The sequence below is a fragment of the Phyllobates terribilis genome, unplaced genomic scaffold (assembly GCF_046119375.1).
Source record: "Phyllobates terribilis strain yellow unplaced genomic scaffold, ASM4611937v1 Scaffold_5__5_contigs__length_657084704, whole genome shotgun sequence".
Classification (NCBI taxonomy): Eukaryota; Metazoa; Chordata; class Amphibia; order Anura; family Dendrobatidae; genus Phyllobates; species Phyllobates terribilis.
In genome coordinates this window covers 360,528,530-360,545,190 of record NW_027362765.1, presented here as the reverse complement: position 1 = coordinate 360,545,190, position 16,661 = coordinate 360,528,530, and the positions used below count along the sequence as shown (strand labels likewise).

At 50.1% G+C, this 16,661-nt stretch overlaps 1 protein-coding gene across 1 annotated transcript in view; it reads right to left on the bottom strand.

Annotated features, from left to right (window-relative positions):
- GPAM (glycerol-3-phosphate acyltransferase, mitochondrial) overlaps positions 1-16,661 on the bottom strand; it is a 39,981-nt gene that overhangs the window by 7,581 nt on the left and 15,739 nt on the right. The window contains exons 8-20 of the mRNA XM_073684732.1: positions 16,463-16,599; positions 16,040-16,139; positions 14,419-14,631; positions 14,226-14,339; positions 13,857-13,942; positions 12,970-13,079; positions 12,374-12,444; positions 12,038-12,302; positions 6,081-6,223; positions 5,136-5,213; positions 4,718-4,855; positions 2,519-2,708; positions 747-805 (exon numbers count right to left, since the gene is read on the bottom strand). Coding sequence (XP_073540833.1) covers positions 747-805; positions 2,519-2,708; positions 4,718-4,855; positions 5,136-5,213; positions 6,081-6,223; positions 12,038-12,302; positions 12,374-12,444; positions 12,970-13,079; positions 13,857-13,942; positions 14,226-14,339; positions 14,419-14,631; positions 16,040-16,139; positions 16,463-16,599 — 1,704 coding nt within the window. The remainder of the gene's footprint in view (positions 1-746; positions 806-2,518; positions 2,709-4,717; positions 4,856-5,135; positions 5,214-6,080; positions 6,224-12,037; positions 12,303-12,373; positions 12,445-12,969; positions 13,080-13,856; positions 13,943-14,225; positions 14,340-14,418; positions 14,632-16,039; positions 16,140-16,462; positions 16,600-16,661) is intronic.

Below are 16,661 nucleotides of genomic sequence, written 5' to 3'. Positions count from 1 at the left end.
CGGCGCAGGGTCCGGTAAGAGTCACCCCCCCCCCCGGTGCAGGGTCCGGTAAGAGTCACCCCCCCCCCCCGGTGCAGGGTCCGGTAAGAGTCCCCCCCCCCCCCAGGGTCCGGTAAGAGTCACCCCCCCCCGGTGCAGGGTCCGGTAAGAGGCCCCCCCCCCCGGGCGCAGAGTCCGGTAAGAGGCCCCTCTGGTCTCTCCATGACGGTGGTTCCTCAAAGGCTCTTCCTCTCCGCCGCGGCGCGGATACATTGCCTTATGTCGTGGTTTATTCCTGCTCCCTTTGCCCCCTCCTCATATCCCTCTGGCTGACCCCCGGGACCCTCACATATCAGACATGGGGATTTTTTTCATTTTACTAGAAGATAAAAAACAAAGAGGCGGCAAAACAATCCTGAGTGCATCAATCCCGGGGGCAGCGCTGTTCAAAGGGATCAATACTGCGGCGGCAAAAGTGGCCGAGCGGCGGCTGGAGGACAGGTCATCCTCAGTGCAGAGCGATGGAGGCGGCGGGAGGAAAAGAGGAGACACAAAGAGAAAAGCGAAAAAGAGAACAGAAAAAAGGGAACAAATAACAGCAAAAATAAAAATACAAAATGCTTTTCCAGTAAATTTCTTGCAGTTCCCGGATATTCTTTCTGCTTCAGCTCGGGGCGAGCGCTGCGTTTCATCGCCCGTCAGTCATCAGGCGCTTCTGCCGGTAATAAATGAGCTTAGACGAGAGAAATGAAAGTGGAAATCCTCACCCCAAGATCCACGAAGGTCTTCGCCGCGTTTCTCGCGAGGCACAAAGTGGCGCTTTCAGCTGAAAGAGAAAAAAAGGACAATGACAACGACAATGAGACACAGAGAACGTATCAGAAATGCTGGGACAGCGGAAGCCACCGAGCAAAGGAGCCGGCCTGGACAAGATTAGAGAACTAAAAGGGACGGGGGACAGGCCCACTCACCGCCACCAAGAGGGACGGGGGGACAGGCCCGCTCGCCTCCACCAAGAGGGACAGGCCCGCTCGCCTCCACCAAGAGGGACGGGGGGACAGGCCCGCTCACCGCCACCAAGAGGGACGGGGGGACAGGCCCGCTCGCCGCCGCCAAGAGGGACGGGGGGGACAGGCCCGCTCGCCTCCACCAAGAGGGACGGGGGGGGGACAGGCCCGCTCGCCTCCACCAAGAGGGACGGGGGGGGGACAGGCCCGCTCGCCTCCACCAAGAGGGACGGGGGGGACAGGCCCGCTCGCCTCCACCAAGAGGGACGGGGGGGGGACAGGCCCGCTCGCCTCCACCAAGAGGGACGGGGGGGACAGGCCCGCTCGCCTCCACCAAGAGGGACGGGGGGGGGACAGGCCCGCTCGCCTCCACCAAGAGGGACGGGGGGGGGACAGGCCCGCTCGCCGCCACCAAGAGGGACGGGGGGACAGGCCCACTCGCCGCCACCAAGAGGGACGGGGAGGACAGGCCCGCTCGCCTCCACCAAGAGGGACGGGGGGGACAGGCCCGCTCGCCGCCACCAAGAGGGACGGGGGGACAGGCCCGCTCGCCTCCACCAAGAGGGACGGGGGGAGAGTCCGCTCGCCTCCACCAAGAGGGACGGGGGGGGGGGGGGGGGGGGAGAGTCCGCTCGCCTCCACCAAGAGGGACGGGGGGGGGGGGGGGGGGGAAGAGTCCGCTCGCCTCCACCAAGAGGGACGGGGGGAGAGTCCGCTCGCCTCCACCAAGAGGGACGGGGGGAGAGTCCGCTCGCCTCCACCAAGAGGGACGGGGGGAGAGTCCGCTCGCCTCCACCAAGAGGGACGGGGGGAGAGTCCGCTCGCCTCCACCAAGAGGGACGGGGGGAGAGTCCGCTCGCCTCCACCAAGAGGGACGGGGGGGGGGGACAGGCCCGCTCGCCTCCACCAAGAGGGACCCTAATTACCCATCGAGTAATTGCTAATATTCAAGTCCTATAATAAATCTCTCACCGTTCCGTAGATTTTACCTTGATGTAACAGATTCATTAGGGAACTGCTACTTAAGGAAGTGTCTAATACTTAAAAACCATGGTTCTGAGGCCCCCGGGGCCCGATATAAATGCCTCACAATCATGATAAAACCGACGATGGAGACGAGAGAAGAGGAGCGGTTTACTGCACATCTGAACAATCACTCCAACGCTGCCCCCCAGTGTTCAGATCTGGCACTGCAGCCAAAACCATCCAGAAAGTCAAATCTCTGCTACCAGACACCAGGCACAAACCCACCATAGGACCATTTGAAGACCCTTATTGGATTTCTATTTTTTTTAAAACCTCAATATTAAACGTAAATAGAAATTTGGAGCAATGCCCCAATGCATCGTGGGTCTCGCTAGGGACCACCACTATCTGAAGGCTGTCTCCATACAGGACTGCATTTCAGGGGGATACGAGCCGTACGCTTCACATACAGGCCTGGAGCGCCATCTACTGCACAGTCCTTGTACTGCTATTGAGCCGCAACAAAAATAAAATGCGCCAAACACTAGGATAGGAAGACGACTTACTGTAGACGGCGACTTTCCGCTCCGTCCTGGCCAGCAGGTATTTGTGCAGGTTCTGGGTGAACTCTCGTTCTGTGATGGGTCCGGTGAAGGTGTGGATGAAGGATGCGGCAGAGCTGTACGCCTCCATGATCGGCCCTAGCAGCCTCTGCAGGAAAGCGATGAAGGCGCGATGCTCCTGCGCTGGGCTCACCTGCATCACACACCGCTCATATCAACGTACTGGGCGGAAATACTGACCGTGAGGGGAACTAGGACCCCCATCTGTATTCAGATTATATAATCCATGCAGTGACTAATGAGGGGTAATGAGATCTCGGAGTCTGCTATGACTAATGGGGGAGATGGTAATGAGATATGGTAGCCTGCTCTGACTAATGGGGGGGGGGGGGGGGGGGAGATGGTAATGAGATATGGGAGCCTGCTCTGACTAATGGTGGGGGGAGGTGGTAATGAGATATCGGTGCCTGCTATGACTAATGGGGGGGGGAGGTGGTAATGAGATATCGGAGCCTGCTATGACTAATGGGGGGGGGAGGTGGTAATGAGATATCGGAGCCTGCTATGACTATTGGGGGAGATGGTATTGAGATATCGGAGCCTGTTATGACTAATGGGGGAGATGGTAATGAGATATGGGAGCCTGCTCTGACTAATGGTGGGGGGAGGTGGTAATGAGATATCGGAGCCTGCTCTGACTAATGGTGGGGGGAGGTGGTAATGAGATATCGGAGCCTGCTATGACTAATGGGGGGGGAGATGGTATTGAGATATCGGAGCCTGCTATGACTAATGGGGGAGATGGTAATGAGATATGGGAGCCTGCTCTGACTAATGGGGGGGGGGGGGGGGAGATGGTAATGAGAATGAGATATAGGAGCCTGCTGTGACTAATGGTGGGGGGAGGTGGTAATGAGATATCGGAGCCTGCTCTGACTAATGGGGGGGGGGGATGGTAATGAGATATGGGAGCCTGCTATGACTAATGGGGGAGATTGTATAGAGATATCGGAGCCGGCTCTGACTAATGGAGGAGATGGTAATGAGATATGGGAGCCAGCTATGACTAATGAGGGAGATGGTAATGAGACATCGGAGCCTGCTCTGACTAATGGAGGGGGGGGGGGGATGGTAATGAGATATCGGGGCCTGCTATGACTAATGGGGGAGATGGTATTGAGATATCGGAGCCTGCTATGACTAATGGGGGAGATGGTATTGAGATATCGGAGCCTGCTCTGACCAATGGAGGAGATGGTAATGAGATATGGGAGCCTGCTGTGACTAATGGGGGAGATGGTAATAAGATATGGGAGCCTGTTATGATGAATGAGGGAGATGGTAATGAGCTATCGGAGCCTGCTCTGACTAATGGGGGGAGGAGATGGTAATGAGATATCGGAGCCTGCTCTGACTAATGGGGGGGGGTGGTAATCAGATATCGGAGCCTGCTATGACTAATAAGGGAGATGGTAATGAGATATCGGAGCCTGCTATGACTAATAAGGGAGATGGTAATGAGATATGGGAGCCTGTTATGATGAATGAGGGAGATGGTAATGAGATATCGGAGCCTGCTCTGACTAATGGGGGAGTTGGCATTGAGATATCGGAGCCTGCTATTACTAATGGGGGAGAGGGTAATGAGATATCGGAGCCTGCTCTGACTAATGGGGGGAGATGGTAATGAGATATAAGAGCCTGCTATGACTAATGGGGGAGGTGATAACTAGATATAACAACCTGATGTAGCTAGCAGGGAGGCGCGAGATGGCTAGGCAAGACTGTGCCACTGGGACTAGATTTAGGAGCCTGCTGTGACTAGTAGGGCAAGTGGCAACTAGATATGTTATTCTGATGTGATTACTGAGGGGTGCAGTGATTCGTGGTGGCAATTAAATGGGAGAATCTGATGTGACAAGTAGCAGGGCAGGAAGGTGAAGGCTCGGTGGAGGAGCCTTTACTCTGATTCTGTAATCTCTGCTGTGACTAGTAGGGGGGGGGAAGGTGACACAGTGGTGTAAGGAAACTGGTAAAGGCGATGTCCTGACAGAGACCCTGCTATGACTACTAGGGAGGAGTATGGCCGGGTCTGCAGTGTCTACTTTTGTAGTTGGCTCCTATCCCAGGACGACCCCCCGCATACGGTGCACGCGGCCACACAGGGGCGCTAAATACACCGGTGAAGGTCACTTTTTCTACCTTCAGATAACGATCTCTTTGCTCTTCTCCAAAATCGCTGTCCTCATCCTCCTCGTCGCTCCTCCATCGCACATGCTCCGCCATCTTGTTGTCCCAGGTGGGCTCGGCGAGATTCGGGCTCCCGTCCTCCTGATCTTCCTTGGGGTGAAAAATAAAGAATACAAAACCAGGTTCATTCAGTGTCTCCAGCAATCTCCGGACATAATACCGCCATCCATCACAGGTGCAGTCACCCCCTGTACTCCAGTCACATCCAGAGCTGCAGTCACTTCTGCTAACCGATAAGCGAAGCCCATGTACGTCCATCAGCCGACAAGGCACAACAACGTATGCGCCATACTGACACCGAGATCTCAGCAGAGCAGTAAATGCAGCTCTGGATGTGACTGGAGGAGTAGAGAACATAACAAGCAATTACCTCTGCCACCAGGAAGACCCCGTATGTGATCAGCCGCTGGACGGCCTCGTGGCAAACCTGGTAAAACATCTGACACGGCTGAAAGACAAAAGCACGGATGTATTCATCTCGCCTCCGCGGGTTCTGTAGCCATATGGCGGTGTTACTGGTCAATATGGACTGGGTGGAGCCCCCACATGGGCACCGAGTGTTAGTATTATTCATCCAGTGTACGGCACGGCCACGAGGGCACCAAGTATCTGTATGGGACCAATGTATGGTTCTCCTACGTGAATACCAAGTGGCGGTATATGATCAGCGTATGACGGTATTATTCATCCACTGTATGATCCTGCCATATTCAGAGTGGCGGTATTATTCATCCACTATATGATTCTCCTACATGAATACCTAGTGGCGGTATATGATCAGCATATGGCGGTATTATTCATCCACTGTATGATCCTGCCATATTCAGAGTGGCTGTATTATTCATCCACTATATGATTCTCCTACATGAATACCAAGTGGCGGTATATGATCAGTGTATGGCGGTATTATTCATCCACTGTATGATTCTCCTACATGAATACCTAGTGGCGGTATATGATCAGTATATAGCGCCACCACATGGGCACTGCATGCCGGTATTATTCATCCACTGTATGGTCCTGCCATATTCACAGAGTGGCGGTATTATTCATCCACTATATGATTCTCCTACATGAATACCAAGTGGCGGTAATATGATCAGCATATGGCGGTATTATTCATCTACTATATGGTCCTGCCACTATCACACTGAGTGGTGGTATATGATTAGTGTATGCCGCCACCACATGGGCACTGCATGGCGGTATTATTTAATACTGTGAGTGACCAGGCACGGATACACAGGCCGTGCAGAACAATGCCCCCATCACCCCCAGAGCCCGGACAGTGACGTGCAGCTCCGCCACCTCTTACCAGGGCGATCATGCCTTCATTAGCGAGCAGGTAGCAGAGGGCGGCGGCGGTGCGGAGCAGTCGCTCCTGGCTGATGGTTCCCTCACAGGCTCCCGGCGTCGGCTCGGTCGTCCTCCTCTTCAGCTCCACATGCAGAGCGCACGCTGAAAATCACCAAAGAGACGTAAAGGAGAACTCTACCCAGAAACAGCAGAGGCGCGTGCACCCGATGGGAGAGGCCCGGACAGATCGCCGTCCATCAGGCTTAATGATAGACTTCATCCTGGGCCGTAAATTAGGGGACTGCATCACTGTCTGATTAATTATCCTCTCGAGCTGCTCCAGTCACACCCAGAGCTGCACTCACATCACCCCTCAGTCCCTACACAGCGCTTGCTGATAGTGATGCATTGTGGGAGATGTAGTCTGCACTGCACAGGAGGCAGAACACATTGTGACAATCAGGGCTGTGGAGTCCATAAGACAAACCTCCGACTCCTTCATACACGGCTCATGTTTAAGTGATACATTTACTGTAGCACAGATTCATCTCCGCTAAAAGTCTAGACCCTTAGATCAGGAATAGGACAGACATTTATAGGACATTTCAGAACTTTCCCAAATTCTTACGAAAAAAAATATTCCCCACAAACTGCATTGAACTACTGCACCCAATTTATTATATATTTTAGGAGTCGGAGTCGGTCCATTTTATTCCGACTCCACAGCCCTGGTTACAATGTATCGCTGCAGCGACAGATCAACTCTTCGAAATGTCGTACGTTGGTCAAAAATTTGACGCAAAATTTAAAAAAAAAAAAAGTTCATTATTTTTGTCTTTAAATGTTTTTTGAGACTTTTCAGCAACAAAATGTGCCGAAAACTCCAGAAACCTTCCTCAATAGGGGACTTATGCGAAAGGCACCAAAAAAGTAGACCTTCCGGTAATAGGGTTTCCAGGAGTCCCTCATGACAGCACCATCAGGAGGTCGTCCTTCATATCCTTGATAGGGACAGGAAACACACAAGAGCTTAAAAGGCCCCCTCCACCCACCCCACCACCAGTGATTTTTCAAGTCCCACACCAGAATGGATGCAACTATTTTATTGGTCTTCAGGTTGGGATGTATACGCCAGTCCTTGGTGACCTCTCAGTACTGTAGCACTGATCTCCTAACATCTAGTGAGTGCAAGGTTAATTCTTGATCATTCTTATAGTCCTGAGAAAAAGAGGGTAGGACCACCTCCTGATTCATATGGAAAGGGGTAACCACTTTTGGTAAAAAAAAAAGGCTGGGTCTAACCTGAGGATAATACAATCGTCTAGGCATCTCAGGTATGGGTCTCTGATTGAGAATGCTTGCATCTCCCCTATAAGTCTCGATGTGGTTAATGCGACTAGAAACACTGTGATAGAAATGTTATGCTCGATTCTTGGAGAGGCTCGAAGGGCTCGTTGCATAGACTCCTCAGGACCATGTTTAAGTCCCATGGTGGGACGTAGGATTTAATTGTTGGTCTTAACCTTGTTGCAGCCTTAATGAATCTCTCTACCCATGGATGGTGGTCTAGCGGATAATCCATGAAAGCGCTCAGTGCAGCAATCTGTACTTTCAATGTGCTGGGTCTTAGGCCTTTTTCAAGAATTCTAGTATTTTGGGAAAGTTTGGATTAGAACTCTCTCGATGTTGGCCGATACTGCCAACAGAATCTCTTCCAGCTTTTTGTATAGATGGCCGATGTTACTGGTTTCCTACTACTTTGCATGGTTGAGATTACAGCATCTGACAAGTTCCTAGATCTCAGGATCTGCCTTTCAGGGTTCAGGCCGAAAGCTGGAGAAACTTCACATCGGGAAGGTATATCGGACCCTGAAACAGCAAGTCCTGCCTCTCTGGGAGGATTATTGGATCCTCCAGGGACATCTTCTTCGGTAAGGGGAACCAACATCTCCTGGGCCAGAAAGGAAGGATTATTACTACCCTGCCCTGGTCCTCCTGAATCCTTCTTAGTACTGACGGTAGTAAGGATAAAGGAGGGAATGCGTATGCTAGGTTCATGTTCCACCTTTGAGATAAGGCGTTTATCCCTGCCGGTCCGTCCCCTGGATTGAGGGAGAAGAATTTTTCCGCCTTTGCGTTCTTGTAGCGAACAGATCCCATTGGGGGAAAGCCCCATTCATGTGTTATGTGATGAAACACCTCCCAGTTTAACTCCCATTCTGACTGTAAAACTTTCATGAAATCTGCTACTGTATTTTGGGAACTCTTTTGGAGTATAGCTGTTATCCAAAGGACTGATCTTTCTGCCCACTGGAAAATTTTTCCTGCTAAGGATTGTAGAAGGTGGTGTCGTGGACCTCCCTGATGTTTGAGGAAGGCCACTGTCCTCATGTTGTCTGACAACAATCTTGACATGTTGACCTTTTAGATATTTTCAACACCTTTTCAATGCCTCCCAGATGGCCTGAAGCTCTCTTAGATTTGATTTGATGATCTGGGGAGATCCTGTAGGTATTCTTCATTTTTGTGAGCCCCCCAGCCACAGCTGCTCGCATCGATAGTGAGTGACGAATGGAGCCAATTTCCACATGACTCCTTCCTGTAGTTTGGCCTTGGAGGTCCACTATGTTAATGATCTCTTGGTTACTTTTGACAAGGATATCTTCTAGTCTAGATCGACCATCTTCCGGTTCCAGGTTGACTGGAATCTGTTGTTGAAGCTGTCTCGAATGGAATTGGCTCCACCTCACTTCCGGTATGGGAGCGATCATGAGACCCAAGAATTTCATACATTCTCAGATGGGAGACTTTCATTTTCCTACCGAATTCCTTGATTCTGACCCCGAGCTCCTTTTGTTTCTTTTCCGGTAGAAATGACATTTGCTGTTCAGAGTCTAGGAGGATTCCTAAAAAGATCTTTCTTTTTTCTGGAATAAGATGTGATTTTTTCCCAGTTTATAATCCATCCTGGATTTCTTGGGGTCAGGATGGTTGACGTTAGGTTGGCCTTTAGCAGTTGTGGAGATTCTGCCAACACAAGGAAGTCGTCTAGATACCGAATTATTAATATTCCTTGTTCTCTGAGAAACGCCATCAGTTTGGTAAAGATACGTGGGCCGAGGAAAGACCAAAAACGGAAGACAAGTGAACTGGTAACATAGTATGGGGTCTCCTTCCTTTAGTGCGAAACGTAGAAACTTTTGGCTGTGATGGTGAATTGGGACATGATAATAAGCCTCTGAGGTCTATTGTACACATCACCATGTTGTGTCTGATTAGGGGAATCGTTGACCTGATTGATTCCAAGTTGAATTGATTTGTTTAGAGATTTTAGATTTATAATCGTGCGATAATCTCCCCAGGGATTTTTTTTTATTGAAAAAAAAATAAAGACTTGAGTAGTAACCCAGGAACCGTTCTGCCTCTGGTACTGGCATCACTGCTCCTGAGTTTATTAGATTTTTCACGTCCATCGGTAGTCTTTTGGAGACCTGAGGGGACCGAGTTGTCAGGTGGAATTTTCCCTGTGGGATCTGTTCGAATTCTATCTTGTAGCCCTGCTCAATGGATTGGAGAATCCATGGACTGTTGGTAACCTCCATCCATGCTCTGTGGAAATGATGGAGTCTCCCTCCCACTTTCCTGGCGTCATTTTCTACGTGTGATAACACTTGTAGCGGGAAGGGGATTTCTCGATCCACCTCCCTTCTGGCAACTCCACCTCCACCTCCCTTCTGGCACCTCCACCTCCACCTCCCTTCTGGCACCTCCACCTCCCTGACTTCCCTTTTCCGGAATATTCCGACCTCTGCTGGTAACGTGGCTTCTGAAAAAAGGACACCTTCTTAGGTTTCTCCTCTGGGAACCCCTTTTTTTCAATCAGAGGCTTTCTCCAGTATTTCATCCAATACTGGACCAATAACCCGGAGTCCTGAAAAGGGAATGGTGCATAATTTGCTTCTAGGGTGGCCAGCCCCCGACCAGGTTTTTAGCCATATTGCCCTTCTGGATGCAGTAGAAAGGGCTCTGTTCCTAGCAGCAGATCTAATGGACTCTGCCGAAGCATCGGCAATAGATCCTGTTGCCATTCTAAGTAGCGGAATGGAGTCGAGGGTCTCCTCTCTGGAGGTCTTCCTCCTCAGGTGGTCTTCCAGCTGCTCCAGCCATATGCTCATGGACCTTGCAACTGAAGTGGATGCGATATTGGTTTTTTATTATTGCCGCAGAGGTCTTTTTGAGGAGACTGTCTGCCTTCCTGTCCATAGCATCCTTTAGACATGACGAGTCCTCAAATGGGAACGAAGTTTTTCACGCTACCCTAATATCAATTTTGGGGGTCTCTTCCCAAAATTTTATATCTTCTGGCTCAAATGGCAGGCGAGTTTTGAAGCTTCTAGGAATGACCAGCTTCTTCTCCGCGTCCTCCCAATCTTCCAGAATCATGGCCTTAATGTGATTATTAACGGGAAATACCTTATTCCTGTGGGTTCTCGACCCCCCAAACATCTCATACTGCACTGATGATGGTTGGTTAGGGTCTTCTATCTGCATAGTGTTCCTCGCTGCAGACAACTGTGTATCGGTATCGTCCCAGGAGAAGAGATATTTGTTCTTTTCTTCTGGGGGGGGTTTGCGATAGATCCTTCCCTGTCCTGATCGGGGGCAGAGAAATCCGACAACTACTCCTCCCTTGAACTGGTCTCCAGCTCCTGGCATGGCCTTTTCTGACGGGGCACACCCTGCGGAGAGACTACGTCTGTGACAGTGCTCTGCACTTCCTCTCTTACTATGGCCCTTAAATCGGACATAAAGGAGGAAAGTTCTTAACAACTTTTACATGCAGAGCATAACTGTTTCCCGTATGTGTCCGGTAGTTTCTTGTTACAGATGACACCTCCTTTTCTTAGGAGCTGATGTCATCGTGTCTTTTTTTAGGCGTCTCCTTGTCCTAAAATGACAAGGAGCACAAGACGTTTTACTACCGCAACATGGGAACAGGTATCAAGAGGGGAATTATTCAGCAAACTTACTTGGATTGGAAGTTCAGCCGGTGTATCAGAGCGACCAGTGGTTAGATCTGCCATTACTGGTGATCTGGCTGACTGATAGCATTTCTCACCTGTCCTCCATCTGAATCGTCAAAAAAAAAAAAAAAAAAAAAAAGGCGTTTCCCCTTTAATTTTCAGTTTGGTCCCATTTTTGTTCAAAGAGACCGGAAGTGCATTTAACGTTGGAAAACATGCTGGTCACTAGAGGTTCGCGTATCGCTCCATCTAACCGGAAGTGCTGCATTCACCATCTTGCGGCGCACACTGGAGCTGAGCGCAGGGCTGCAGCCGCCAGAACCCAGAGACCCCTTTGCGGGGGAGACTGTTCTTTCTCAGGAGTCTCCGCTCCTACCGACAAAGGCTGAGGGACCCCTAGTTTCAGCGGGGTGTTGGATTCCGGACCCTGGCAGAAGGGAGGGGAGGAATGCCTTTTAACCTGTTGTGTGTTTCCTGTCCCTATCAAGGATATGAAGGACGACCTCCTGATGGCTCTGTCAGGAGGGACGTCCTGGAAAATGAGACATTAGGTAAAATTCGCATTTTATGAATCTGTCTAAAACATCTGGAGAAACAAAGTTGTGGAGGAAAAATTAAAAAAAAAGACTTAATAAAAGGGAATGCGTCACCCCCTGGCGGACGCCAAGCCTGTGCACAACGGAGTTTATAAAAACAGATTTCTCTGCAATCAGAGCTCTGCTATGGCCAATAGAGGTAAGTATAGATTCACTTTTTTATACCCTGTATCCCCATAGTAGTGGTCTGATATCTCCCAGGGGGTGACAGATTCCCTTTAAAGAAAAAAAAAATTAAAAAGTGGCATAAAACATATATTGAGCCCAGACTGAACAGTGAGTGCAGCTCTGGAGGAAGCTGTAACTCCGTACATAAGGGCCATGTCACCCTCTGTATAAATGTCGTGCGGACTCACCCACAATGGCCTCGGTGATGTAGACGTGCAGCACTCCATTACTGTAGAAGTTCAGCTCAAACACAGCCGGGATGTTGGTGTTGGGGGCGATGAAGAATTCGTTGCTGGGGCCGGAGTGGGTGATGACCACGGAGTTCCCCAGGAGGTGGATGGCGTGCATGACCACGTCCTCGCAGCTGCCGGAGAATCCCAGGTCAAAGTCCCGTGCGAGGACCTCCTCCTTCATAGAGAAGAAGTCCTCCACCAGCAAGGAGAGACTGACGCCCTGTGGAAACATGACGGTCAGACGCCCAGACTGGAGCACTACAGAGACCAGCAAAAACCACCGTGACGCACCTCCCGATAGCGATACAGCAGCAGGCAGGCCACGATGTGGGTGGACATGACGGCACAGCACTGGTCCGCGGCTGCAGGAGAAACCAGGAGAAAGCAAAAGGTAACATGAAGATGAATCCAGAGATGCAGCCTGAGAAGGGTTAACACGGGGAAACGCTCAGGAATACAGTCAGCGTCACAGGCCCAGAACAAGTAATGGCTGATAACAGAGAGTAATAGATTGTAGTCTCCTGTCCTACAGTCACCTCCCCCAGTAATGGCTGATACCAGGGAGTAATAGATTGTAGTCTCCTGTCCTACAGTCACCTCCCCCAGTAATGGCTGATACCAGGGAGTAATAGATTGTAGTCTCCTGTCCTACAGTCACCTCCCCCAGTAATGGCTGATAACAGGGAGTAATAGATTGTAGTCTCCTGTCCTACAGTCACCTCCCCCAGTAATGGCTGATAACAGGGAGTAATAGATTGTAGTCTCCTGTCCTACAGTCACCCCCCCCCCCAGTAATGGCTGATAACAGGGAGTAACAGCTGGGATGTTACAGTTTATCACCCTCTGTGTTCGGTTGTATATTATATTCTACGTTACTTTCCACTCACTGAACAGCACGTGATTGGCCAGGTTGGTGATGATTTGCCTCCGGATGGCGCTGTCCACTCGCAGGTCGGGGATGGCGCTGACCGTGATTTCAGTCGCAGCATCAGTCGGTCTAAAAAAAAAAACAAAACAGAAAAACTAAGTGAACAAAACTGTCAAATATTGATACAAACAAACAAAAACACAAAGCTCCGTCTTTTAAAGGGCCGGCGTCCCAACCTCAGTCCATAAAGTTCCATTAACATTTGATAAAATCTTTTGCAGCTTTCTGAGGACGAGTCGTCAGGTCAGACGTGTACAGATTTTTCTGTAATTTTATTTCCGCTGCTGCAGTAATTTATCTGTTGCATTTTTAAAATCCACCAGACGGTTTTCAGCGATGAGGGTCTTTTTTATTTAGTGGTAATTTTTTTTTCCATTGTTTTTCTGGTGCGGTTTGTCTTTTTGACTTCGTGTCAGGTCCTCGTTAAATATTTTTGGGGAAGTTTATGAAGATGATTGTTTCAGACCACATTCCAAGTATTTGCAGGTATCACACATCAACAGATGTGATGAAAGTTTGTTACAATGTATCAGTCTGGAGTATTTGCCGTTTAGCTCACAGCGGATTTTCTGGCCCGGATACATTTGTAACAAAGTTGTGAGGAGCATAATGTCAAGAGGGGTTTATGGGACGGCCCCACTATCAGTATTTGGTCAGTATTTTTTCTCAGGAGTGGGAGTCGAAACCAGGTGAGGAACAATCAGAGAAAAGGTAGAATAGAAACAAGTCACCAATTCTGCATTTATCACCCACTCCTGGTTTTGGCTCCCACTCCTGAGAAAAAATACTGACCGAATACTGATAGGGGGGCCGTGGGTCTATACGGTGTTATCATTGGGGCCTCACCTGGAGGAGAGGATGGCGGGCAGCAGCGCTTGCTCCAGGCACAGGGGCGCGGGGCTCGGCTTCTGGACTTGGCTCTCCAGATATTCCTGGAAAGATATTTACAACTTTAATAAAACTTATTTATCACTTTTAAAAATTTTCTTCTTTTCTTGCTACTTGTATTCGATTCTTGGAAAGCCGAGTGACAGCAGACGGTGCAGCCATTACCAGGATTTGTCACCCAGCTTTCCTGTTTAGTGGTCGGTATTGGGACCCAATGTAGGATGTACTGACGGCCACATTGGTTGTCAATCAGCTTTCCCAGAATCGGATAGGAGATGACTGAATGGACTCAAGATAAAGTCGCGCTTTATGTCAGGGGTCACTTACTTTAAGAGAAAAGGGCTGTGCAAAGTCCATGCGGACGCAGCCGTAGTTCTTCCGGAGCATCCTGAAGACCCCCCTGGCGATGCCCCAGAGACTCTCGTCTTGCTTGGGCTTCCCCTTAAGACATGATAGAAGGTAAGAAGCAGCTTCATCCGGGAGACTTTATACCTGCAGCGCGATCAGCGGCGCCACTCACCAGCTGCTCGCTGTTATAATGTCCTTCTATGATACGATCGTAGGAAATTCCCACCGGAATGATGAGGACGTCGGGGACTGATCCGCTGCTCAGGGTGTCCACAATGACGGAGAGCAGGCCGGCCCTCCCGCACGACGTCTTCCCACTGCGGGAGCGCGTCCCCTCCAGAAAGATCTCCAGGAACTGCTGCTGGCCGAGGAGCTGCTCGATGTACTGGAAGACAGACACTACAGGGTTAAGTGTGGAACCAGGGAAACGTCTGAAGTCACCACCAGAGGGCGCTGCGCACCACTGCCCCAGAATGAAGATCATTTATCTTATGTAGCGCCAACATATTCCATAGCGCGGTACAGACAGTGTGAGCCCCAATGGGGACAGTGATGACAATCTATAGAGATCTCTACCTGTGACACTGTCTGCTGAGCTGTATCTAATCCCATCATGTGTGATCCTGTCTGCTGAGCTGTGTATCTAATCCTTCCAGTGTGATACTGTCTGCTGAGCCGTGTATCTAATCCTTCCAGTGTGATACTGTCTGCTGAGCTGTGTATCTAATCCTATCCTGTGTGATACTGTCTGCTGAGCTGTGTATCTAATCCTATCCTGTGTGATCCTGTCTGCTGAGCTGTGTATCTAATCCTATCCTGTGTGATCCTGTCTGCTGAGCCGTGTATCTAATCCTATCCTGTGTGATACTGTCTGCTGAGCCGTGTATCTAATCCTATCCTGTGTGATACTGTCTGCTGAGCTGTGTATCTAATCCTATCCTGTGTGATACTGTCTGCTGAGCCGTGTATCTAATCCTCTCCTGTGTGATCCTGTCTGCTGAGCCGTGTATCTAATCCTCTCCTGTGTGATCCTGTCTGCTGAGCCGTGTATCTAATCCTCTCCTGTGTGATCCTGTCTGCTGAGCCGTGTATCTAATCCTATCCTGTGTGATACTGTCTGCTGAGTTGTGTATCTAATCCTATCCTGTGTGATACTGTCTGCTGAGCTGTGTATCTAATCCTATCCTGTGTGATACTGTCTGCTGAGCTGTGTATCTAATCCTATCCTGTGTGATACTGTCTGCTGAGCTGTGTATCTAATCCTATCCTGTGTGATACTGTCTGCTGAGCTGTGTATCTAATCCTATCATGTGTGATACTGTCTGCTGAGCTGTGTATCTAATCCTATCCTGTGTGATCCCGTCTGCTGAGCCGTGTATCTAATCCTCTCCTGTGTGATACTGTCTTCTGAGCTGTGTATCTAATTCTCTCCTGTGTGATCCTGTCTGCTGAGCCGTGTATCTAATCCTCTCCTGTGTGATACTCTCTGCTGAGCTGTGTATCTAATCCTATCCTGTGTGATACTGTCTGCTGAGCCGTGTATCTAATCCTATCCTGTGTGATACTGTCTGCTGAGCCGTGTATCTAATCCTATCCTGTGTGATCCCGTCTGCTGAGCCGTGTATCTAATCCTATCCTGTGTGATACTGTCTGCTGAGCCGTGTATCTAATCCTATCCTGTGTGATACTGTCTGCTGAGCCGTGTATCTAATCCTTCCCAGTGTGATACTTGGCAGTCACGGCTGCACATTGCTCGGCGCTGTGCGATCGGACTGTTATAGTGTCGCACGTACCCCGTGCAGCAGGGAGCGGTACAGAACGTCCTTCTTGCCATCTGGGGTCTCGTCCAGTTTCCGTCGGATGAAGAATCCGCCCAGTAAGTGGATCAATGTGCTGTCAGAGAAGACGAGAATAGTCAGATGCGTCCGCTGGGGGTAGTAGTACCCGGGATAACATTCACACGTGTCATCATCCAAGGGCAGACGCAGGGGAACGAGGTCACTTTGTATTTTTAGACCAGGACATTGACCTAAATTCATAGTCTCGTCCTGTACCGAAGATCTATTCCCAGCGCCGCAGGAGTCACAGATGCAGCACTGCTGCAATGTATCGCCTTACCATAGACCTACTGAGCGTTCAGCCTGAGCCTCCTGATTCATGAATAGAACACGAGCCCCACAGTAGAGACTGACACTGTCAGAGAGGACACTACTCACCTGAAGATGGGGATGTTCAGGTTGTTCCCGGCCGCGATGTGCGGAGCTTTGATGTTGTGGCAGAACAAGACGAATGTGAGCAGCAGGTAATCGATGTGCGACTTGTGAACGGGGAGGAAGATGAGAGGAGCCTTCATCTACAAAGAGAAGGATCCGGGTCGGTCACATGATCAGTGGCACCGACATGTCGCATCAGATA